Source organism: Bos javanicus, chromosome 4 (genome assembly GCF_032452875.1).
Source record: "Bos javanicus breed banteng chromosome 4, ARS-OSU_banteng_1.0, whole genome shotgun sequence".
Lineage (NCBI taxonomy): Eukaryota > Metazoa > Chordata > Mammalia > Artiodactyla > Bovidae > Bos > Bos javanicus.
This window is the reverse complement of record NC_083871.1, coordinates 98802001-98828230: the sequence shown is the minus strand read 5'-3', so window position 1 is coordinate 98828230 and position 26230 is coordinate 98802001. Positions and strand designations below refer to the sequence as shown.

At 43.9% G+C, this 26230-nt stretch overlaps 1 protein-coding gene and 1 long non-coding RNA gene across 6 annotated transcripts; one reads left to right on the top strand and one right to left on the bottom strand.

The window, feature by feature from the left end:
• The first annotated feature begins 539 nt into the window (after positions 1–539).
• On the top strand, positions 540–5190 carry LOC133246444 (uncharacterized). The gene is made up of 2 exons (XR_009736039.1): positions 540–1646; positions 1687–5190. It is a non-coding gene; the product is annotated as an uncharacterized LOC133246444 (long non-coding RNA).
• On the bottom strand, positions 3014–25061 carry LOC133246443 (aldo-keto reductase family 1 member B10-like). Of its 5 annotated transcripts, XM_061414750.1 has the most exons (10): positions 24886–25059; positions 23138–23305; positions 19296–19412; positions 18220–18297; positions 10361–10483; positions 9981–10087; positions 9525–9606; positions 8639–8722; positions 7392–7456; positions 3014–3358 (listed from the first exon to the last, which is right to left on the bottom strand). In XM_061414750.1, exons 1-10 carry the CDS (start codon positions 24949–24951, stop codon positions 3316–3318), a joined length of 933 nt encoding a protein of 310 aa, XP_061270734.1. In that variant the 5' UTR covers positions 24952–25059; the 3' UTR covers positions 3014–3315. The 5 variants fall into 5 exon arrangements, with proteins under 5 accessions (XP_061270734.1, XP_061270735.1, XP_061270736.1 ...); XM_061414751.1 differs by lacking the exon at positions 23138–23305; XM_061414752.1 differs by lacking the exons at positions 9525–9606; positions 9981–10087 and having other exon boundaries at positions 24886–25061.
• Between the last annotated feature and the right edge of the window lie 1169 nt (positions 25062–26230).

The window sequence follows — 26230 nt, the reverse complement described above, 5'->3', positions numbered from 1 at the left end:
CGACCCAAGGATCAAACATGAGTCTCCTGCCTTGGTAGGCAGACTCTTTACCACTGAGCCACCTAGTTGATGGCTGCTGCTGCTGCTGCTGCTAAGTCGCTTCAGTCATGTCCGACTCTTCGAGACCCTATGGACTGCAGCCCACCAGGCCCCTCTGTCCATGGGATTCTCCAGGCAAGAGTACTGGAGTGGGTTGCCATTGCCTAGTGTGGCTTTATTCCCAGCAATCCAAAATCAATGAAAAAATATTAAAATGGAATCATTGTATTGGTTAGAATTATGAAATTGAAGAATCTAAGGTCTGAAAAGTTCTCATTATTTGAGATATAAATGTGAAAAATAAAATCAGAAAAAACTAGGAAGTTGCTTTTTAAAATATTTCTCCATATCCACATTTTAATTCACCTCTGGTTAAAATCAAGTGAAACAAAAAATGTCATATAACTTGCTAATAGGAATATAATCTTTTTATCCTATACCTAAGATTTTAAATTAAGGAAATCATAATCACATGAAGGAAAAAATTTTTAATTTTTAAAAGCGCTCAAAACAATCTCATAGATTATGAATGTATAATAGCAAGAATGTAAAAATATGGATGGGAAGTGTAATACCATACTCTGTAACTTACAAGCTTCATGAGGTAAAAACAGACCCCCAAACTCTCTAGCAGAGTGCCAGGGAAACCATAGATACAGAAACAGTAGGCTCATTCCTCCTTCCACGGATGCCCCAGACTGTGGCCAAGAATGACAGGGCCTAGGGGGCTCCCCTAGGAACCACTGGCTCCTCTGATATTTTCCACCTGGAGCCCTGGGTAAAAATTACTGGGGGAAATAAGCTGTTGATATTTTGATTGATATCAAAGCTAACTTCTCTGTGTTAAGTCTAAACTGGCCACACCTCCTCAGTGTTAATGACTGTCTCCTTCAGTTCAGTTCAGTTGCTCAGTCGTGTCCGACTCTTTGCGACCCCATGAACCACAGCACACCAGGCCTCCCTGTCCATCACCAACTCCCGGAGTCCACCCAAACCCATGTCCATTGAGTCAGTGATGCCATCCAGCCATCTCATCCTCTGTTGTCCCCTTCTCCTCCTGCCCTCAATCTTTCCCAGCGTCAGGGTCTTTTCAAATGAGTCAGCTCTTTGCATGAGGTGGCCAAAGTACTGGAGTTTCAGCTTCAACATCAGTCCTTCCAATGAACACCCAGGACTGATTTCCTTTAGAATGGACTGGTTGGATCTCCTTGCAGTCCAAGGGACTCTCAAGAGTCTTCTCCAACACCACAGTTCAAAAGCATCAATTCTTCGGCGCTCAGCCTTCTTCACAGTCCAACTCTCACATCCATACATGACCACAGGAAAAACCATAGCCTTGACTAGACAGACCTTTGTTGGCAAAGTAATGTGTCTGCTTTTGAATATGCTGTCTAGGTTGGTCATAACTTTCCTTCCAAGGAGTAAGCGTCTTTTAATTTCATTGCTGCAGTCACCATCTGCAGTGATTTTGGAGCCCAGAAAAATAAAGTCAGCCATTGTTTGCACTGTTTCCCCATCTATTTGCCATGAAGTGATGGGACCGGATGTGGCGGCTGCAATGGCACAGGAGCACAGCACCGCCCGAGAGGAGCTACCCCATGTCGAAGGTCAGGGGCAGTGGCCGAGAGGAGCTACCCCAAATCCAAGGTAAGGAGCAAGCGGCTGCACTTTGCTGGAGCAGCCGTGAAGAGATATCCCACATCCAAGGTAAGAGAAGCCCAAGTAAGACTGTCTCCTAAACCTTTCCAAAAGCCCTTTTGGAAACCACAGGAATGTCAGATGAGAGAGACTTATCTGAAGCAGTTTCCTGTACATGCCAGAGTGTCCAGTACGTCTGCTGGGACGAGAGACCTCTTGAGTAAACTAAATGCAAGAGGAACTTTTTCCCAAGAAAGGATGGACATGAAGGTGCTGCCAGGATAATCTTACTTGCTTCAAGCAGCATTACTATAGGTAGGAAATGCTGAGTGCCTGAAATTACCTGAAGAGATCCTGCAGAAGGTAAGATGGGATGTTTGGGCAGATGGGAACCCACAAAGAGAAAAGTTAGCAACACCCTGCATAGGCAGAACTCCATCCAAGGTCTAACATTCTGAACTTAAAACAATAGACCTTAAGGGAACATGTCAAAGAGGGAATCCAGCCAGTAATATGTGCCTTCATGGATATAACCTCATCTGTCCTTGCCAGTCACCACACAGCACTCCCATCTTACCAGTCCAAAAGCCAGAGACCCAAGAATATCACTTTATACAGGACCTGAGAGCAATAAATCAGGTAGCTGAGGACATTCATCTGGTGGCACCCAACCCCTATACCTTACTTTCTTTGGAGATTTCTGCTGGCTTACAGTTTTGGGCCTACATAGCTTCCCTGGTGGCTCAGATGGTAGAATCCACCTGCAAGGGAGGAGACCTGGGTTCCATCCCTAGGTCAGAAAGATCCCCTGGAGAAGACAGTGGCTACGCACTCCAGTATTCTTGCCTGGAGAATCCCATGGAAGAGGAGCCTGGTGGGCTACAGTCCATGGGGTCACAAAGAGACCTTTTATTGCACATCCTAAAGTCCTGAATCACAGGGATTTTTTGCTTTTGAATAAGATGACCCAGAGACCAAATTGAAACAGCAGTTCTGGTGGACTGTGCCTCCCCAGAGATTCAAGAATGCTTCTCCCAGTTTTAGGGAAGCCCTAGCCAAAGATCTAAAGGACCTACAGTTATATGAGGGAGCCTTTCTTCAGTATGTAGATGACATTTTGATTGCCAGTGAAACCGAAGATCTCCCAGAGCCTTTGAAACCTGGCTCATCCACTTATAACCTGAGTGGCCCTGACGAAGTGCCTTGGCCTCCCCATTCCTGCATTTCATCTTCTGAGAAATGTAAGCATATCTCCCTCTAAGGGGCAGGATTCAGTGAATCACACATACAAAAAGCACCCAAATAGTGCTGGCGCATAGTAAACTCTCAATACCTGTTGGTTATTATTATTCTTTATTATTTTCAGTCATCATATCCTCAAGTTTAGTGGAGTCCCCGTGATCAGATCTAAGAAGCAGAAAAAAACGTGTAAGTGGCTTATCTAAGTCGAATCTCCCCTTTGTACTCTGTTCCTTTGGTTGAACAAATCAGTCCAAATACAGCAACTGCCTAACCCCTGGACTTCAGCAGGGCAGGCTCGGTGTGATTTCAGACAAGCTTGGCTACAACAGGACACTGGTGGAGAGAATTACACTTCAGTAAGATGAAGAAGGAGAATGTGCATTAAGAGATTCAGCTTCAATATTCTGCATAGAAGGGATACTCCTCCAGACTTTTCAGCCTGCAGAGAAAACAGTCGTAAAAGATATGCCAATGTTAAACTCTGGGTTAAACAGCACTCTTCCTCATGGATCCTATGAGCTTTGTGCCCTCTCAGCCTCTCCCCTTCCCCCAAGATTTTATAAGAACCCAAGTCTTCCTCCACCTTCCATCAAACAGATCTGAAGGGTGTGCTAGGAGGGAGGGTGGGGGGACGGTGACCAGGATACCAGAAAGCTTCATGCTGCTGCTGCTGCTGCTAAGTCTTTTTAGTCTTGTCCGACTCTGTGCGACCCCATAGATGGCAGCCCACCAGGCTTCCCCCGTCCCTGGGATTCTCCAGGCAAGAACCCTGGAGTGGGTTGCCATTTCCTTCTCCGATGCATGAAAGTGAAAAGTGAAAGTGCAGTCACTCAGTCATGTCCGACTCTTAGCGACCCCATGGACGGCAGCCCACCAGGCTCCTCCGTCCATGGGGTTTTCCAAGCGAAAGAGTACTGGAGTGGGGTGCCATTGCCTTCTCTGAGAAAGCTTCATAATGGTAGCTAATAATAACCCTGGAAGGAACAACAATAGAATAACTTGGGCTTGTTATGATCACTGAATGAGTTAATGATACATGCACTGGGCTTAAGGTGCCTGGCACATTCTAAGCTAACACTCAAGAGATCTGAGCTGTATTTAATCCTATCATTCCAATTTTGTAAATAAAGAAACCAGCCTGGGAAATTTACCCAAGGTCACAAGTCTAATAACATTAAGTGTTAGAGCTGGGATTTGAACTGGGTGGATTCATTCCTTTTCCTATTTAAAAGGAATAGGAAAAGGAATGAATAGGAAAAGGAGTTCATCAAGGCTGTATATTGTCACCCTGTTTATTTAACTTCTATGCAGAGTACATCATGAGAAACGCTGGACTGGAAGAAACACAAGTTGGAATCAAGATTGCCGGGAGAAATATCAATAACCTCAAATATGCAGATGACACCACCCTTATGGCAGAAAGTGAAGAGGAACTCAAAAGCCTCTTGATGAAAGTGAAAGAGGAGAGTGAAAAAGTTGGCTTACAGCTCAACATTCAGAAAACTAAAATCATGGCATCCGGTCCCATCACTTCATGGAAAATAGATGGGGAAACAGTGGAAACAGTGTCAGACTTTATTTTGGGGGGCTCCAAAATCACTGCAGATGGTGACTGCAGCCATGAAATGAAAAGACGCTTACTCCTTGGAAGGAAAGTTATGACCAACCTAGATAGCATATTCAAAAGCAGAGATATTACTTTGCCAACAAAGGTCCGTCTAGTCAAGGCTATGGTTTTTCCTGTGGTCATGTATGGATGTGAGAGTTGGACTGTGAAAAAGGCTGAGCGCCGAAGAATTGGTGTTTTTGAACTGTGCTGTTGGAGAAGACTCTTGAGAGTCCCTTGGACTGCAAGGAGATCCAACCAGTCCATTCTGAAGGAGATCAGCCCTGGGATTTCTTTGGAAGGAATGATGCTAAACTCCAGTACTTTGGCCACCTCATGCAAAGAGCTGACTCATTGGAAAAGACTCTGATGCTGGAGGGATTGGGCGCAAGAGGAGAAGGGGACGACAGAGGATGAGATGACTGGATGAAATCACTGACTCGATGGATGTGAGTCTCAGTGAACTCCGGGAGTTGGTGATGGACAGGGAGGCCTGGCGTGCTGCGATTCATGGGGTCACAAAGAGTCGGACACGACTGAGTGACTGATCTGATCTGATCTGATCTGGATTCATTCCTGAGTCCCACCCCTCTAATGCCTCTGGCGGAAAAGCAGTTTCCTCTCCAGGAAGATATTACTTTACTTTTAAAATTTTATTTTATTTAGTTGTTCTGGTCTTCGTTGTGACACATAGGATCTTCAAACTTCATTTTGGGATGTGGAATCTTTAATTGTGGCATGTGGGATTTATTAATAGTTGCCCAACCATGGATAGAACCCAGGCTTCCTGCATTGGGAACATGGAGTCCTAGCCACTGAAGTACCAGGGAAGTCCCTCATTTTACTTTTTTTTTTGCTGTTTTTACTTTTTTTTTTTTAATTGGAGGATGATTGCTTTACCATGTTGTGTTGGTTTCTGCCATACAACAAGGTGAATCAGTCATAAGTATACATATATCCCCTTCCTCTTGAGCCTCCCTCCCACCTCCCTCATTTTACTTTTGACACTCCTTTTCATTCTAAGTAGCTGCTGCTTGTTGTTCTCCAACAGAAGTAAGGGCTTCCCAGGTGGCGCAGTGGTAAAAAATCCACCTGCCAATGAAGGAGACTCAAGAGACTCGGGTCCAATGCTTGGGTCAAGAAGATCCCCTGGAGTAGGAAACGGCGACTCACTCCAGTATTCTTGCCTGGAGAATCCCATGGACAAAGGAGCCTAGCGGGCTACAGTCCATGGGGTTGCAAAGAGTCAGACACGACTGAGTGACTAACACTTTCACTTTTCACACACTTAGAACTTTACTGGGTATTGTAAACATTTCCCAAGGCAAACTCCTGATTTCTTTCCCCCAAAAGCAAATTCCATCTTGTGTGTGATTCAGGCAACACCAGAACCAAAGATCTGGAGCCTCCTTTGAATCCTAATGGCTCAGATCCGATTGGCTCTGCTTTCCCAATGTATTTAGAATAAGATGGTTCTCTCTACTTACCATTACCCAGGTCCAGCCACTGTCGTCTTTTCCCCTGGGTTATCACAACAGTCTCCCTGTAGTCTCTCAATTCAGAAGTCAGAGTGGGGCTTTTAAAGCACAAGCCCCATCATGCCACTCCTTGGCTCAGAATCCTCAACTGGCTTCTCAGCACCCTCAGAGCCCAAACCAAAGGCCTTCCTCACAGTGTCTACCTGGCTCTGCTTGCTCTGAGCCCCTGACACTGCTGACCTCGCCTCTTCTCCCTCTGCTGCTCACTCGCTCTGCTCCAGCCCCACTCGCCATCTTACTCAAGTGCTCTAAACACAATTCCACCTCAGGGCCTTTGCACATGCTGTCCTCACTGCCTAGAATGCTCTTCCCCAGGTATCCACACAGCTCATCCCTCACTTCCTTCAGGTTTCTGCTCAACTGTCACCGATCAGCAAAGCTTCCTCTGACTCCCCCTATTGTAAGGGATCACTCCCCCACCACTCTCCAGTCCCTATTCCCTTACTACCCTACTTGATTTTTCTGCATAGCCTTTATTGCAGTCTGATATATATATATGTGTGTGTGTGTATATATATACACACATATATATATAAAGAGAGAGCTTATTTCTGTATTCTCTCAATAGAAAATAGAGAAGTTAGATAGAACAGGGAATGGAATGGAGTAGAGAAGGTAGACAATGCCTTCCTACAATTCACTTTCTTTGTCAGTTGTAGGATTCACACTTACTCAACATATTCATTTGTGAGTTTGTTTCTGCACTCCCTTACTAGAATGTAAGACTGTGAAGGCAGGAACTTTGTCTAGATGATATCCCAAGCACTAGAGAGTGCCTGGCACATAGTAAATGCTCAATAAATACTTAGTGGATGAAAGGGTGAATGACTGCCTCTGCCTTCTACCTATTGACAACATGTTCTCTCTTAAGATTCCACTTCGACATCCAGGAGTTCCAACAATATGCAGCAGTTAAGGATATGTCTACCCCGGTGCCTCAGATAGTAAAGAATCTGCCTGCAATGCAGGAGACCTGGGCTCAGTCCCTAGGTCGGAAAGATCCCCAGTAGGAAGGCATGGCAACCCACTCCAGTATTCTTGCCTGGAGGATCCCCATGGGCAGAGGAGCCTGGTGGGCTGCAGCCTGTGGGGTCACAAAGGGTCAGATGCAACTGAGTGACTGAGCACACATGCCCACTCTTTTCTCCCAATGAGTCTAGGTATTTCAGTTTTGATTTTCAACACCGCCAGAAAATGGCATTTGAAATAAAAGTAGTTCCAGTTGTCTTTCAATCCTTCTAGCTAAACTTCTACCAGTTGAGACAGACTCCTGGCAATCCTCCTAATTAACTCAGCCCGGCGCCACTCACGAGTTAAAGGTGTAGTACCGCCAGTTTCTGTCGAGGCTGAGTAGGGTCGCCATCTCCTCCTTGCTCAGTTTAAAGTCAAAGACCTGGAAAAGTGAGAGTTCCAGAACATCATCAGCAAGCCAGTGCAATTTGAGATCTCCAGCCACACTAGCAGGGAGCAAGCTCACATCCACAGCAGTAACTAGCCAAGGGAGTTTCTCCCCTTATGTCCACCAGACACGAATGGCTCTAAATTGGGTGCTACACAGAGACTGCCGTGTTTCTGAGGTTTTGTGTTCCAAAGCCTGTAAGCTTCCTTGCCTTACAGGCTCTGAACTGCACAGTGCGCATGCCCCCGATGGACACGTGGGTTCCTCCAGGAAGGCAGGTCTTCTAGTACGATCTATACCTCTCCTGCTGCTGGGAGGCAGAGGCTTAGGCAGGACAGTCTGCTGTTGTGTGTGGCCCACAACATAACTGCTTAGGGACAGCCAAGACCTTCTCGGTCAGTGGTGAGAGGTACAGCTGTGCTCAGACCTGACAGGACATCACCGGCTGCTCCCCTAGCCCACCCTTGGTCATGGGTCATTCATCTCAGCCCTGAGGTCAGCTCCCTGGCCTGAGAGATGGCAAGGTGGTGAGAAGGTGGTGGAAGCCCACAGAAAACACAGGGACAGCATGAGAGACCTGGTGACGGAGTCTCTCCCATCCCCTCCTCCACTGAGAAAACCAGTTTGCTCCTTGGATGAAAAGCTATGATCAACATAGACAGCATATTAAAAAGCAGAGACACTACTTTTCTGACAAAGGTCCATCTAGTCAAAGCTATGGTTTTTCCAGTAGTCATGTATGGATGTGAGAGTTGGACTATAAACAAAGCTGAGCACCAAAGAACTGATGCTTTTGAACTGTGGTGTTGAAGAAGACTCTTGAGAGTCTCTTGGACTGCAAGGAAATCAAACCAGTCAATCCTAAAGGAAATCAGTCCTGAATATTTACTGGAAGGACTGATGCTGAAGCTGAAACTCCAATACTTTGGCCACCTAATGTGAAGAACTGACTCATTTGAAAAGACCCTGATACTGGGAAAAATTGAAGGCAGGAGAAGAAGGGAATGACAGAGGATGAGATGGTTGGATGGCATCACTGACTCGATGGACAGGAGTCTGAGCAAGCTCCGGGAGTTGGTGAAGGACAGGGAAGCCTGGTGTGCTGCAGTCCATGGGGTTGCAAACAGTCGGACACGACGGAGCCACTGAACTGAACTGAACCAGCCAGAACCTTACCTGAAAGTTCTCAGCGATGCGTGCGAGCGTCACAGACTTGGGAATTACAATCACGTGCCTCTGGATATGGAACCGGATCAGAACCTGTGCAGAAGGGGACTTCTCATTTACACTCATCTGCAATGACCACTCCCTCTACTTTTTCAGAAAATGAAACATCTCTGCCATTCACTATGTCTTTATTAAGTTACAATAGCTAATATACACTGAGCACTTTATAGCTATCAGATAACTTCTCAGTCCTCTGCTCAATCTCTCCCTTAATCCTCACAACAACCCTGTCTTCTTCCTTTTTAAAAAATAAAGTGACCTGGGATAGTGTTTGGGATCGTGAGGCTGATAAGTAGCGGACCTGGGATCTAAACCCAAGAGTTTTGGCTGCAAAGCCATGTTCTTATTCTTGGTCCTCCAGTCTCAACAGAACTTGTTAGAGGCCATCCCTGTTTCAGTGATAACCATGCTATTTCCTGGAGGTCCAAACAAACAGACTTTCAAGGAAAGGCCTTAGAGGGCTTCCTCTCTTGTTCGCTTTCCCTTCAAGGAGTAAAATGGGTGCTTTCCCAATGGTCCAGTGGTTAGGAATCCTCCTTGCCATGCCAGGAATACTGGTTCGATCCCTGATCTGGGAAGATCCCACATGCCTCAGAGCAACTAAGCCCATGCACCACAACTACTGAAGCCTGCAGCAAGAGAAGCCACTGCAGTGAGAAGCCCATGCATGGCAACAGAGAGTGGCCCCCACTCACCCCAACTAGAGAAATCCCTCTCGCAGCAATGGAGACCCGGCATAGCCCCCAAAATAAAATAAATACAGGAGTTAAATGAAGACAATATTAAGAATCACACAAGACTAGTTTGTGGCAGGTTAAGAAACTACACATTATACTTGGGCTGTGGATTTTTTGTGCTTTGCAGCAATCTCATTAATCCTGGGATTGTCCAGTAGAGAAGGGTCCTCTGGTTTAGCCCTAGGGAGAGAAAGATGGTTGGTGTGCATAATCACCATGGCTACCATATATAGATGAATATTACTCCAGTGATGGGCCCAAGGCTGATCTCAGTCTTCCTCATGCGGTAGATAAGGCAAAAGGATTTGAAAGCTTCATGTCTTACCCATGGGTCCACCCATGGGTTCTGAAGCCTCAGGAATTTTTGCAAAGGCTGGTCCAGTGCTGGGTGGCTAAACTGGAGTATTCCCAAAGGGTTGCCGTTTTTTTTTTTTTTTCTTTAAGTTCCCATATTTTCCCCACTGTTTGAGTATGCCAGGCACATTGCCTTACACGCATTTTTCTTTCTGATGGCTTTCTTAAAAGAATGTCGAGAGAAAGATCAGATGCCTTACCCAGATCTATTTGGACAGCCTAGCGGGCTGTAAGCCGTGACACTGATGCCCTTGGACTGACAGTACTGGATCAATTTCTCCTGCGTGAGATATGGGTGACACTCAATCTGTAAAAGCAAGAATTCTCATCACTGGGAAAATCCACCTGCTCTTTGAGCTGCTCATAGGGAGTTCTACACAGAGAAAAAGGTCTATCAGCAAAGGCCAAATCCTGGCCCCTGCTAGGCTGGCTAAACCAGACCCCAAGACCCTTCTCCCATGACCCACAAAGTATGTGATGCCTGACCTTCAAGGTGAGACTTAGTGCAAATCATTGAACTTGCCTCCAGACATCTAAGAAATAATAGAGCAGAACCCTTACCCTTTACTAAACAATTTACCTGGTTAATCACTGGTTTGTATTTCAGTCCAGGTTTGTTCAAGAGTCTCTCGATCTGAAAGTGGTTGAAGTTGGAGATCCCAATGTTTTTCACCAGCCCCTCGTCCACCAGCTCCTCCATGGCCTGTCATAGAAAGGGACAACTTCGGCCACTGCCAGAGGGACCCTAGTTTGGCTTAGTCCTCTCTGGGACAGGAATATGTGTGTGGATTAGCAGAACTAATAAAAAGAATTTGACTTCTAACATAAACCCACAGAGATAAGAGAACAGACTCTGCATGATTACAAAAGGCCATGACATTTTTTGTACCTAGTTTTATGTTTCTGGATATGTTCCAGTGTCTCCTGGTTTATAGTCCGTGGGAACTTGAATAGAATCTGTATCCTGCTGTTGTGTGAAAATTGCATAAATCTTAATTACATCAAATTGGTTGAGGGTGCTTTTCAGATCTACTATAGCCTTCTACTTTTCTGACTATTCATTCCATTAATTTTTGAGAGCTTGTAATTGACATTCCAACTAAAAATCTTAATTTATCTACTAAAAAGATAATTGTAATATATGGTGGAGCTATATGTAACCTTGTTCTGTATTTTCCAACTCTCCTGTAAATGTGTTATCATATGTCCATAATTTAAAAAATAAGAAAGAAGGGGGGAAAAGGAATTTTCCATCCAGCCCATGAGTAGAGAGGAAAGTAGGAGCAAAGCCTCTGAGGCGAGGACAAGCATGAGATGTCCGGGGGACAGTCGAGCCAGTGGTTCTCAAACGTGGCTGCAATTTGGAATCACCTGACAGCTTTAAAACATACTGATGCCTAGACGGAAAACCACTAGACCATACAGGTATGACCTAAATCAAATCCCTTATGATTATACAGTGGAAGTGACAAATAGAGTTAAGGGCCTAGATCTGATAGATAGAGTGCCTGATGAACTATGGAATGAGGTTCGTGACATTGTGCAGGAGACAGGGATCAAGACCATCCCCATGGAAAACAAATGCAAAAAAGCAAAATGGCTGTCTGGGGAGGCCTTACAAATAGCTGTGTAAAGAAGAGAAGCGAAAAGCAAAGGAGCAAAGGAAAGATAAAAGCATCTGAATGCAGAGTTCCAAAGAATAGCAAGGAGAGATAAGAAAGCCTTCCTCAGTGATCAATGCAAAGAAATAGAGGAAAACAACAGAAAGGGAAAGACTAGAGATCTCTTCAAGAAAATCAGAGATATCAAGGGAACATTTAATGCAAAGATGGGCTCAATAAAGGACAGAAATGGTATGGACCTAACAGAAGCAGAAGATATTAAGAAGAGGTGGTAAGAATACACAGAAGAACTGTACAAAAAAGACCTTCATGACCCAGATAATCACGATGGTGTGATCACTCACCTAGAGCCAGACATCCTGGAATGTGAAGTCAAGTGGGCCTTAGAAAGCATCACTACGAACAAATCTAGTGGAGGTGATGGAATTCCAGTTGAGCTCTTTCAAATCCTGAAAGATGATGCTGTGAAAGTGCTGCACTCAATATGCCAGCAAATTTGGAAAAGTCAGCAGTGGCCACAGGACTGGAAAAGGTCAGTTTTCATTCCAATCCCAAAGAAAGGCAATGCCAAAAAATGCTCAAACTACCGCACAATTGCACTCATCTCACACGCTAGTAAAGTAATGCTCAAAATTCTCCAAGCCAGGCTTCAGCAATACGTGAACCGTGAACTTCCTGATGTTCAAGCTGGTTTTAGAAAAGGCAGAGGAACCAGAGATCAATTTGCCAACATCCGCTGGATCATGGAAAAAGCAAGAGAGTTCCAGAAAAACATCTATTTCTGCTTTCTTGACTATGCCAAAGCCTTTGACTGTGTGGATCACAATAAACTGTGGAAAATTCTGAAAGAGGTGGGAATACCAGACCAACTGATCTGCCTTTTGAGAAATCTATATGCAGATCAGGAAGCAACAGTTAGAACTGGACATGGAACAACAGACTGGTTCCAAATTGGAAAAGGAGTACATCAAGGCTATATATTGTCACCCTGTTTATTTAACTTATATGCAGAGTACATCATGAGAAACGCTGGGCTGGAAGAAACACAAGCTGGAATCAAGATTGCCGGGAGAAATATCAGTAACCTCAGATATGCAGATGACACCACCCTTATGGCAGAAAGTGAAGAGGAACTAAAAAGCCTCTTGCTGAAAGTGAAAGAGGAGAGTGAAAAAGTTGGCTTAAAGCTCAACATTCAGAAAACAAAGATCATGGCATCCGGTCCCGTCACTGGATGGGAAATAGATGGGGAAACAGTGGAAACAGTGTCAGACTTTATTTTGGGGGGCTCCAAAATCACTGCAGATGGTGATTGCAGCCATGAAATGAAAAGACGCTTACTCCTTGAAAGGAAAGTTATGACCAACCTAGATAGCATATTCAAAAGCAGAGACATTACTTTGCCAACAAGGGTTCATCTAGTCAGGGCTATGGTTTTTCCTGTGGTCACGTATGGATGTGAGAGTTGGACTGTGAAGAAGGCTGAGCGCCGGAGAATTGATGCCTTTGACCTGTGGTGTTGGAGAAGACTCTTGAGAGTCCCTTGGACTGCAAGGACATCCAACCAGTCCATTCTGAAGGATATCGGCCCTGGGATTTCTTTGGAAGGACTGATGGTAAAGCTGAAACTCCAGTACTTTGGCCACCTCATGCGAAGAATTGACTCATTGGAAAAGACTCTGATGCTAGGAGGGATTGGGGGCAGGAGGAGAAGGGCATGACAGAGGATGAGATGGCTGGATGGCATCACTGACTCAATGGACGTGAGTCTGGGTGAACTCCGGGTGTTGGTGATGGACAGGGAGGCCTGGCATGCTGCGATTCATGGGGTCGCAAGGAGTTGGACATGACTGAGCGACTGAACTAAACTGAACTGATGCCTAGACTCTTCTCTGGTGGTCCAATGGTTGAGAATCCGCCTCCCAGTGCAGGGAGCACGGGTTGGATCCCTGGTCCAGGAAGATATCACATGCTGCATGTGGAGCAACTAAGCCCGTGCACCACAACTACTTAGCCCGTGCACCTGGAGCCCATGTCCCAGGAGAGAAGCAGCGAGAAGCTGGTGCACTGCAACTAGAGAGTAGCCCGTGCTCTCCATAACTAGGGGAAGCCCAAGGGCAACTATGAAGACCCAGGGCAGCCAAAAATAAATAGTTAAAAATACATGTGTATATATATATATATATATATATATATATATATATATATATATATACACTGATGCCCAGATTCTACCCTTAGAGTTTCTTACCAAATTTGTGTAACATGTGGCCTCAGCACTGGGATCGTTAAAACTCCCCAGGTGATTTTAATGCATAGAGAGAACCACTAGGGTAGCTGATGTAGTCTTTAAATTGGACAAATAAAATTTAGAACTGATGAGATTGCAAAGTCCCCAAGCCGCCTGAGTTGGGCCATGAAGCAGTGTAACTGTTTCTGTGTACCATGGGGCAGGTACAGGTGGGTGCATGATACATCTTGACGTTGTTCCACTCTTTTTCTCCCATCTGCTTCAGGGTGTTCAAGAAGGTTTCTGTTGAACTGGTTATGGGTCCACATAAACGTTGATTGCTTCAGTCCTGCCTTTTCTTCCTAGATGCTTTGAACCTGATCATCAAAATCTTTCATTTAGTAATCATTCTCAAATCCATTCTAAGGATACAGCAATGTGAAAATCAGGGTACTTTTTGCAGAGAACAATGATATAGTTGTCACAATGAAAACAATATATTAAGTATCGTTAAGAATGAGGGCAACATCATTTAAAAGTGGACATTTAATTTCCAAATACATGGAGTTTTAAAAGTACCTTTGATACTACTTTCTCATTTAAATGCTTTCTTCCCTGCACTCGCCCTCTGTGTTCTTTCTGTCTTCTAACCTTATTGAGGCTTTCAATGGATAAGTCAAAGAGCTCTCTCCTGGTAAATGTCACACTGCACTTGAAAATATGTGGGTTATATTCACATATTTTGATTTCTAACATAAATCCACAGTGATGAAGAGAACAGACTCTGTATGATTTCAATACATTTAGACCATAAAACTTTTGCAACTTGTTTTATATCCCTGGATGTGTTCCAGTGTCTCCCAGTTGATAGTCTATGAGAACTTGAATTCGTATCGTATTGTTGTGTGAAAATTCTGTAAATCTTAATTATGTTGAATTGGTTCATGGTACTTTTCAGGTCTACTATTTCCTTCTACTTTTCTGTCTATTCATTCTATTAATTTTTGAAAGTTTGATATTGAAACTCCAACTAAAAATCTCAATTTATCTACTTAAAAACATCATAACATTTAGTGGAACTATATGTAACTTTGTCTTGTGTTTTCCAAGTCTCATGTAAATGTGTTCTCATAATTTCATAACTTAAAAAAAAAGAAATAGAAAATAAGAATAAGGTCAAAACTTTTGTGGAAACAACACTAGAGGTGTCTCAGACTCCATATCTCACAAAGAATAATCCCTAAGATATTTCAGAGGTCTTGTTTTACCAAGGTAATGTATATGACAGAGCCCTCTTGTCAAATTTAATGCAAAAGCTTAGTCTATTGAAATCGTAGGCTCTGTGGTAGGTCTTATCATAACTTCCATTCTCAGGAATAAAACATTCACTGAATTGAGTCCATGCACATAAAACATTCAATTCAGTTCAGTCGCTCAGTCATGTCCAACTCTTTGCAACCCAATGGACTGTAGCACACCAGGCTTCCCTGTCCATAACCAACTCCCGAGCTTGCTCAAACTCATGTACATCAAGTTGGTGATGCCATCCAACCATCTCATCCTCTGTTGTCCCCTTCTCCTCCTGCCTTCAATCTTTCCCAGCATCAGGGTCTTTTCTAATGAGTCAGTTCTTTGCAATAGGTGACCAAAGTATTGAAGCATCAGCTTCAGCATCAGTCCTTCCAATGAATATTCAGGATTGATTTCCCACAATTAGATGGTTCATTAAATCTTCCTCCTGAAATATTTCTCTCACAGGAGGTTGTTTGTGGTAGGAAAATAAACATGTTGACTTTTTAAAAAACTAGCTAAGTACCAGAATTCACCTTTCTCTTTATGGGTACTCTTTTGGCACTAGCAGAAAGAAAGTAGTATATTTTCTTGAAAATTCAGGCTTCATAAATTTGTTTTATTGAGTATATCAAACAAGTGTTTAAGATTATGTAGTTGGATAAAGACTTGTGTGGTCGTTAGGTTAAACAGAATATGTAAATCTAAGAAAAACAGCATTTTTAAACTTGAAGTTTGAACCCACCTTCATGTATGTGGGCTCAACCAGCTTTTGGCTAGTACAGCAGTGATGTTCTGTCACATTTACTATGTGTTTATATTTAATTATATGCTCAAGATAGCAGAATGTTTGACATAATGATGCCTTCATAAGATTTTCCCAAGAGAACTTGATTTATGTATATATATATATATATATATATATATATATATACACACACACACACACACACACATACATACACACACATATATCCCTGGAGGAGCGCATGGCAACCCACTTCAGTATCCTTGCCTGGAGAATCTCATGGGCAGAGGAGCCTGGTGGCCTGCAGACCATAGGGTCGAAAAGAGTCAGACACAACTGAAGCAACTGTGTGTGTGTGTGTGTGTGTGTGTATACGCTCTTGCTCATGAGATATTGCCAATGGCTTATTATTTAGATTGGCTTTTAATCACATAATCACTGCTCTTTTATTATTGCTAACTTTTAAATGTCTTTCTGTTGTTTTTTGATGAATTTATTTTTATTTTTGGTCACACTGGGTCTTCATTGCTGCACAAGGGCTTGCTCCAGTTGTGGTGAACAGGGGCTGCTCTTTTTTGCAGAGCACGGGCTCTAGGGCGCATGGGCTTCAGTAGTTGCTGCTGAGTACAGTCTAGAGTACAGTCTCAGTATTGCGGTGCACCGGCTTAGTTCCTCCCAGGCACAGGGAATCTTCCTAGATCAGGGATGAAATCCATGTCCCCTGCATTGGCAGGCAGATTCTTTACCACTGAGTCACCCAGGAAGCTTTATATTATTAGTATCTATTGGAAGATCTTTCTTTTAAAAAGCACAAGAAACTGAGGTTTGGAGGAGTTAAATAACCTGCACTAAATTTGGAAAACTCAGCAGTGGCCACAGGACTGGAAAAGGTCAGTTTTCATTCCAATCCCAAAGAAAGGCAATGACAAAGAATGCTCAGACTACCGCACAATTGCACTCATCTCACACGCTAGTAAAGTAATGCTCAAAATTCTCCAAGCCAGGCTTCAGCAATATGTGAACCGTGAACTTCCAGATGTTCAAGCTGGTTTTAGAAAAGGCAGAGGAACCAGAGATCAAATTGCCAACATCCGCTGGGTCATCAAAAAAGCAAGAGAGTTCCAGAAAAACATCTATTTCTGCTTTCTTGACTATGCCAAAGCCTTTGACTGTGTGGATCACAATAAACTGTGGAAAATTCTGAAAGAGATGGGAATACCAGACCACCTGACCTGCCTCCTGAGAAACCTATATGCAGGTCAGAAAGCAACAGTTAGAACTGGACATGGAACAACAGACTAGTTCCAAATAGGAAAAGGAGTTCGTCAAGGCTGTGTATTGTCACCCTGCTTATTTAACTTATATGCAGAGTACATCATGAGAAATGCTGGGCTGGAAGAAGCACAGGCTGGAATCAAGATTGCTGGGAAAAGTATCAATAACCTCAGATATGCAGATGATACCACCCTTATGGCAGAAAGTGAAGAGGAACTAAAAAGCCTCTTGATGAAAGTGAAAGAAGAGGAGAGTGAAAAAGTTGGCTTAAAGCTCAACATTCAGAAAACTAAGCTCGTGGCATATGGTCCCATCACTTCATGGCAAATAGATGGGGAAACAGGGGAAACAGTGTCAGACTTTATTTTTGGGGGCTCCAAAATCACTGCAGATGGTGATTGCAGCCATGAAATTAAAAGATGCTTACTCCTTGGAAGGAAAGTTATGACCAACCTAGACAGCATATTCAAAAGCAGAGACGTTACTTTGCCAACAAAGGTCCGTCTAGTCAAGGCTATTGTTTTTCCTGTGGTCATGTATGGATGTGAGAGTTGGACTGTGAAGAAGGCTGATCACTGTAGAATTGATGCTTTTGAACTGTGGTGTTGGAGAAGACTCTTGAGAGTCCCTTGGACTGCAAGGAGATCCAACCAGTCCGTCCTAAAGGAGATCAGTCCTGGGTATTAATTGGAAGGACTGATGCTGAAACTGATACTCCAATACTTTGGCCACCTCATGAGAAGAGTTGACTCATTGGAAAAGACTCTGATGCTGGGAGGGACTGGGGGCAGGAGGAGAAGGGCATGACAGAGGATGAGATGGCTGGATGGCATCACTGACTCGATGGACATGAGTTTGAGTGAACTCCAGGAGTTGGTGATGGACAGGGAGGCCTGGCGTGCTGCGATTCATGGGGTCGCAAAGAGTTGGACATGACTGAGCGACTGAACTGAACTGAACTGACTGAAGTTATTTTAATCAATACCTGCAATCCCAGGGCAACACTGTTTCAAACCCTGGTTTAAGAATAAACTGGGTATCCTCTGAAGTCAGGCATGTTGTATTCCCAGTCTCCTTTGAGGATTTGGTCTTAGTTTTCAAAAATATAAGAAGTGTCAGGTGAACCCCAAAAGTCTAAGGTGATTAGGAAGGAGAAAATCATGATGAGGTAAAACCTCATTGAGCACCTGGGCTCCTTCACACTGGTGTAGACCCTTGTAGATGACTGAAGGCAAGTTTTCACTCCAGCCCACTGAGAATAAGACGGAACCTACCTCCCAAGTGTCTAAGAATGTTGCTTTACTGATGATGGTATTGCCTTTATCATCTTTGGGAACAAGGTCCTCCCCAGGCTGTAAATGCGAAACAAGAAGCTTAGTGCAGTGTGCATCTGAACACTTGATTCTGTCAAGTGAGGTTTCAGGATCCTGACTCATCCTAAACACCCACATCTGCATACCACTTTTTTTTCCCAAGCTCCACAGTATAAATTTCAAGAAGCTGAATTGAAATAAAATCTCTAGATCAATCTGCTAGAGTATAAAACATAAGTTCTTATATTTTAGAAATTACTGGACTTTTTTCTTCTTCTTCTTTTGGCCATGCCACACGGCTTCTGAGATCTTAGTTTCCTAATCAGGGATTGAACCCATGCCCTTGGCAGTGAAAGCATGGAGTCCTGACCATTGGACCCTCAAGAATTCCCAGAAATTGCTGGACTGATTTTAAAATCTATCATAAAATCATTGCAGAAGCCACAATTAGCCCCGGGGACATGGACTTCTCACAAACAGTTGGGGACAAAGTTCAATTTCAAGAGGTGAGAGAGCTGGGAATTCATGTCCCTCAGGCTCTCTGGCAGGAGCAGAGTCCTATTTCCTCACTGAGCACTGGCTACCTTTCAGCACGATCATACTTGGGCTCTTCTCCAAAACGGCATTCCCAGTGCATCAGTTAATGAGAGGATTGAACCCTGAAACAGCATTATGTAAGAGCTGCCCTGGGAGGAGAGCCCTTGGCATGGAATCAGGACCAAAGCAGAGTGGCAGTTGCAGCTTGCCTGGGCTGCTAGAAATCATGGTTTTCTCAAATGTAACAGAGACAGCCAAGGTGTGGGGTCACCTCCACACTGGTCCATGGACTTGGACTCCTTTTCAGGCCAGTGTCTTTCTGCTCCACCGTCTCATCCTGAAAACTTTCCTGTGGAGTCCTGAAGTGCAAGCCCTCTTGCTTCAGCTCCCCTTGGTCCCCAGCCTCCAGCCCCCAACCCTCCCCTCCCCACTCCTGACACAGCTGCTATCTTCCAACACGTGCCCAGGAACCAGAGATTGGGACGGGGAGGAACTTCAACCTGTAAAGCCTGTGGAAAGTGAATGAGGTAGAGGTCCAGATAGTCCAGTCTCAGATCCTTGAGGGTCTTCTGACAGGATTCCCTCACTAGATGCTTCTCCATGAAGGTGGGCCACAACTGCAGAGAGCAGAGCAGGGAGAAATCAGCAATGGACAGAGAAGGGGCTACCTTTCTCTGCTTTCCCTGCTTTTTGACCCTCAGCTTGAGCTAACCCCAGGGGCAGGCCATTTACAGCACAGCTGGTTAAGATGTATCATCCAGGGATGCAAGATCACCAGGTCGCTCTGGAAGTCACTGACATCTCAAGTGTCAAGGGCAAGTTATCTTTTTGACTCACCTGGTATTCTATGTATTTGTTACATCAGGTACCATATTTGGGCACAGACTCAGTGTTTGTTTACAGGCACTATTCTCTTCCTCAGCAGTAGGGTTTCTGAAGTCGTGGATTGTGGCCAGGATTTAAGTTCCTAAGCCTTTGGGAATAGGTGGTCCTCTACTGCTCTCCTATGTCTCTGAGCCCATGGGCCACCAATAATAACCCTACAAGGAATTTATCCAGACGCAACCAGTGGGGTCTATTTGTCCCACTAGATACATGCACTTTCCAAGTACCTGTAACTAGTCCCTTTTAGTAAATTGGGTATAATGCATATTCAGTGATTCTCAACCCTCTCTCACCCCACCCCTCCCTCTTTTTATAACATTCTGTAACTTGCCTTTTACTAGCCTGAACTGAAGTGAAATTCATATATGACAATAAGTATGTCCCACCATTTTCCAAAGTACCTGCCAGCTGAGAACCTCTGGCCTACAACCACTGAGACCACAGTGCTGAAAGGTGGAGCTTCAGGATCCAATTGTAACCTTAGCTCTTGGCTGCCAGGGGGAAGATGGAGCCCACCAATAGGGAACAGGGATGCTAAAGACACCACCCTGGCTCAATGGAGACTACTCCTCTGGGGGGAACCCACTCGAGAAGGGTGGGTAGCATCAGCATCAGTGCACGACACTGGATGATAATGTGGATGTTTGCGTCCAGGGATGTTATAAAGGCAGTGATGAAGACAGCTGGGGGAAATGACCTGAATTGTTCTTGTTGTTCAGTCACTCAGTCATGTCCAACTCTTTGTGACCCCATGGACCCAGAATGCCAGGCTTCCCTGTCCTTCACTGTCTCCCTGAGTTTGCTCCATTGAGTCAGGGATGCCATTCAACCATCTCATCCTCTGTAACCCTTTCTCCTCCTGCCCTCAATCTTTCCCAGCATTAGGGTCTTTTCCAATGGGTCAGATCTTTGCATCATGGCCAAAGTACTGGAGCTTCAGCTTCAGCCTCAGTCCTTCCAACGAATATTCAGGGTTGAATTCCTTTAGCATCGAATAGTTCGATCTCCTTGCTGTCCAAGGGACACTAAAAAGTCTTCTCCAGCACCACAATTTAAAGCATCAATTCTTCAGTCCTCAACCTTCTTTATAGTCCAACTGTCACATCCATACATGACTACTGAAAAAACCATGGCTTTGATTATATGAACCTTTGTTGGCAAAGTGATATCTCTGCTTTTTAATATTCCGCCTAGGGTTGTCATAGCTTTCCTTCCAAAGAGCAAGTGTCTTTTAATTTCATGGCTGCAGTCACTGTCCATAGTGATTTTGGAGCTCAAGAAAATAAAGTCTGCCACTGTTTCCTTTTTTTTTTTTCATCTACTTGTCATGAAGTGATGGGACTAGATGCCATGATCTTTGCTTTTTGAATGTTGAGTTTTAAGCAAGCTTTTTCACTCTCCTCTTTCACTTTCATCAAGAGGCTTTTTAGTTTCTCTTCTCTTTCTGCCATTAGGGCTGTATCATCTACATATCTGAGGCTGTTGGTATTTCTCTTGGCAATTTTGATTCCAGCTTGTGATTCATCCAGTCTGGCATTTCACATGATGTACTCTGCATATAAGTTAAACAAGCAGGGTGACAATATACAACCTTATCATACTCCTCTCCCAATTTTGAAACAGTCCTTTGTTCCATGTCTGGTTTTAACTGTTGCTTCTTGACCTGCATACAGTTTTCTCAGGAGGCAGGTAAGGTGGTCTGGCATTCCCAACTCTTTAATAATTTTCCACTGTTTGTTGTGGTCCACACAGTCAAAGGCTTCAGTGTAGTCAATAAAGCAGAAGTATATATATATTTTTGGAATCCCCTTGCTTTTTCTATGACCCAACAGTTGTTGACAATTTGATCTCTGGTTCCTCTGCCTTTTCTAAATCTAGCTTGCACATCTAGAAGTTCTCAGGTCACATACTGTTGAAGACTAGCTTGAAGGATTTTGAGCATTGTCCTGCTAGCATGTGAAATGAGCACAATTATATAGTAGCTTGAGCAATCTTTGGTATTGCCTTTCTTTGGGATTGGAATGAAAACTGACCTTTGCCAGTTTTGTGGCCACTGCTGACTTTTCCAAATTTGCTGGCATATTGAGTGCAGCACTTTAACAGTATCATCTTCTAGGATTTGAAATAGCTAAGCTGCAATTCCATCACCCCCACTAGCTTGTTTGTAGTAATTCTTCATAAGGTCCGCTTGACTTTGCATTCCAGGATGCCTGCCTGGCTCTAGGTGAGTGATCACACCATCATGGTTATCTGGGTCATTAAGATCATTTTTGTATAGTTCTGTGTATTCTTGCCATTTCTTCTTAATTGCTCCTGCTTCTGTTAGTTCCTTGCCATTTCTGTTCTTTATTGTGCCCATCTTTGCTTGAAATGTTCCCTTGGTATCTCCTCCTTTTTGAAGGTCTCCAGTAGCCCTACCTACAAAGGTTCGTCTAGTCAAAGCTGTGGTTTTTCCAGTGGTCATGTATGGATGTGAGAGTTGGACTATGAAGAAAGCTGAGCACTGAAGAATTGATGCTTTTGAACTGTGGTGTTGGAGAAGACTCTTTAGAGTCTCTTGGACTGCAAGGAGATCCAACCAGTCCCTCCTAAAGGATATCAGTCCTGAATATTCATTGGAAGGACTGATACTGAAGCTGAAACTTTGGCCACCTGATGTGAAGAACTGACTCCTTGGAAAAAACCCTGATGTTAGGAAAGATTGAAGGAGGGAGGAGAAGGGGATGACAGAGGATGAGATGGTTGGATGGCATCACTGACTCAATAGACAGAAGTCTGAGCAAGCTCCTGGAGTTGGTGAAGGACAGGGAAGCCTGGCGTGCTGTAGTCCCTGGGGTCACAAAGAGTTGGACACAACTAAGCTAAACTGAGCTGAGTAGCCCTACAATAGAGCATGTAAACTCCAGGACTGGGTTGCCCCAGGCCAAACAACTAATAGGAAGGGAGCACAGTCCACCCACAGCAGATAACTGGATTAAAGATTAACTGAGCATGTCCCTGCCCACCTGAACAAGACCCAGATTTCCCCACAGCCAGTCCCTCCCATAATGAAGCTTGCCTCTTAACCTCATCCAGAAGCAAGAACTATAATCCCAAAGCCTCCAGAATGAAAACCACAATCACAGAAAGCTAACCAAAGTGATCACATGGATCACAGCCTTGTGTAACAAAGCCATGCTGTGCGGGGCCACCCAAGATGGATGGGTCATAGTGGAGAGTTCTGAGCCAACAGGGATGCGCCATATAGTGAGATGAATTATATATATTTGTGCTAGGGTCACTGAGACTCTAGATAGTAAATGTGATCCACTAGAGCAGGGAATGGCAAACCACTTCAGTATTCTTGCCTCCAGAACCCCTCGAACAGTATGGAAAGACAGAATTCTGGGTGCTGACTAGATCCAACACTTCTGCCTGCTTTGAAGTGCAGTCTTCCCACCAGGTGAGCCCTGGGTACCTTGCTCACTATGAAGAGTTCTTCCCGCTTCACAGCCTTCTCTTGGATCTTCTCTTGGATGGCTTCCCCCACCTCATGCTCATTCTCGTAGGCATAAGCACAGTCCAAATGGCGATATCCTATGTCAATGGCCCCCTTCACAGCCTCTCTGACTTCTCCTAGGCCAGACTGGAAGGAAAAAGAAAAAACCATCTCCCCAGACCACCTTCAACAGGCTGTCTTACTCAGCCCAACTTCTCCAAACCAAGATTTCCCTGAGATCCCTTTTTCTAGGGGATACCTGGGAAGAAAGCATACTTTGGAAAACTTTTCAAAAGAGAAGTAAGAAAAGTGAATTAACTTTATGATTAGAGCATCATGTCCCATCCTAGCTCAAGCCTATTCCCTTCTGATTCAGGTTCATGCTCCAGCCCAGAAGTGTCTCCGGGTATACAGAAGTGAAGTGAAGTGAAGTCACTCAATCATGTCCAACTCTCTGCGACCCTATGGACTGTAGCCTACCAGGCTCCTCCATCCATGGGATTTTCCAGGCAAGAGTACTTGAGTGGGTTGCCATTTCCTTCTCCAGGGGATCTTCCCAACCCAGGGATCAAACCCAGGTCTCCCGCATTGCAGTCAGACACTTTACCATCTGAGCCACCAGGGAAGTCAAGGTACGTAGAAGAGACTGAAAACTTTTTCTAATGACCAGGCTACACACTGGATTTTGAAATAAACTAAAGGAATTTCCAGAGAGAAAGTAGTTATTACCTCATAAATTCAGGCTCATCTCATGCTAGGTGTGTGATCTGAGAAGATTGCTTAATTTCTCTAAACCTTGTCTGCAAAATGGGAATAATGACAAGAGAATCTGCCTCGTGAAGCTATTGCTGCTTCCCAGGTGATGCTAATGGTAAAGAATCCGCCTGCCAATGCAGGGGATGTAAGAGATGAGAGTTTGATTTCTGGATCAAGAAGATCCCCTGGAGAAGGGCATGGAAACCCACTCCAGTGTTCTTGCCTGGAGAACCCCATGGACAGAGGAGCCTGGTGGGCTATAGTCCATAGGGTCACAAAGAGTTGGACAAGACTGAAGTGATTTAGCATGCACTTGCACGAATATACATGAGGTGATTGTGGTAAGTGCCATAGTGAGTGTCAAATTTGAAGTACAGCACCAGGCATACACCTAAGAGTCAGTAGATAAAAGACATTATATAATTATTGTTTCAGAAAAGGAGAAATAGAAAACCTTGTAAAAATGGAATGTCTCCCCTCACTCGAAGGCAGAAAGTTTTTCTTTCTTCGAAGAAAAGAGAGAAGGAAAGAGAGAGAGGGAGAGGGGAAGGAAGGGAGGAAGAAAAAAGAGAGAAGGAAGGAAGGAAGGGCATTAAAAATACCACATTCTGTCTAATCTAGCCAAGCCAAGGAATGAAAGAAAAAGAAACATTTACGACTGATCAACCTATCCTTTCTTCTGGTGGGCTACAGTCCATGGGGTCACAAAGAGTCAGACACAACTGAGCAACTAACACTTCCACTTAAACCGCTTAAAACTTGATACTTGCTAAGAAAGCTCTCACCACTGCTGGAAAAAGTCAGTCTTGGAGCACTACCGCTGAATCAGCCCTGAGAAAGCAACTCAGTCCTGCCTCCAGCGCCCAATATTTACTTCCCCAAAACCCTTGCCTCTGAGCTTTCCCTCAGGACAGGAGGAAATGCCCAAAGGCCCTCAAGGGAAGAAGGTGTCCAAATATGTGCACACTTACTTTCCAGGTGCCCAGGCCCAAGATGGGCACCTTAGCCTTGGTACTGAGCTCCACAAAGGAGACCATGGTGCGTGCAGAAACAGCCCCGAGGGAGCCAGTTAGAGGTCTTCTGCCCCACTGAAATGTGCTGGCTGCAGAGGAAGCACCCTGCCCTGGCACGAACAGGAAAGTCCTTTCATCCTTTCATAAGATTCAAGTTAATGAACATCAAACACTGTTACCTCGAGAAAGTTCTCCCTGATAAAAAAAAATGCATGAATTATTTTATAAGAGTGAAATTTTATCAACAAATTAAAATAATGCACATGGAAAATTAAAATGTGCATCTATTTTAATTGTTCCTATCTTATTACTTAACTGTTGTAAAATTTTTTTTTCCCCTCAGAGCATGGAAACTATCGAAGTATAAGAATATGTTTGTCTGTTAACCACCTGGACAGGATCCTTGTATGCTAATATTCATCATATATTAGTGATTCTTGTCACTTTCTTAAAAAACAAACTTTGTGATTGAAAAAAAATGCTATGTACTCAAGTCCTAAGAAGCCCTAAACTTTTAGGCTTCTTTTCCCTTAAGACAATGTTCATGTGAGATTCTTCTTTTTTTTCTTTTAATTTCAATATTTTTATTCACGTGAAAAAATTGGAAATAATGTAAGTGTGCTATATAGAAAACTGATCAAGAAATTAATTTGGGTTAGTGAAATTGTTAAAGTAATTTATCAAGAAAAAATGATTTATACTTATTATAGTAAAACTGAAAAATATAGGTTATAAATAAGGAAATATTAATCACCTATATTCTCACCACTCATGATACCATTACAAGAGTAAGTACTGTTTCCTCCAGACTTTCATATATGTGTAAATGTGTGTTCACGTGTGTGTATACACATTCAAAATATATAGTTAATACATTGCATATGTTACCGAACTCAGGTTTAACTGCTAGTCACTTAAGTAACCAATACTGAGTAGTATTGGTTTGGTGGAAAGGAAAGATAGCTTTATTGCAGAAGCCCACAGTTCTGGGGAGAAGGTGGACTCATGTCCCAAAAAACCAACTCCTGACTCCCCAGGTTTTGCTCTGAGATAACAGAGGGAAAAGAGGAAGAGACCACATGCTTAGGAGAGGGTTATGGGGTGTGTGGGCTCAGCTCATGGACAGTCTTCTGATTGGTTGGTGGTGAGGTAATCAGAAGTCAACATCCCCAGCCTTCTGGTTCCAACTAATCTGAGGTCTCTGTGCTTTTCTCCAGAAAGGGGAGTATGTAGTCAAAGGAAATCTGTTTTTGTTTATCATGTGAAATGTGGTTCAAAATCGAATTTTTTTAATAGTGGTTTT

Coding starts and splice junctions, on each gene's coding strand:
- LOC133246443 (XM_061414750.1), bottom strand. CDS start 24,951: ATGGTCTCCTTTGTGGAGCTCAGTACCAAGGCTAAGGTGCCCATCTTG. Junction 8,723..9,524: donor ACAAAAAATCCACAGCCCAA/GTATAATGTGTA, acceptor CCTTCTGCACAG/GTTCTGATCCGGTTCCATAT. Junction 7,457..8,638: donor GCATCGCTGAGAACTTTCAG/GTAAGGTTCTGG, acceptor TCACTTTTCCAG/GTCTTTGACTTTAAACTGAG.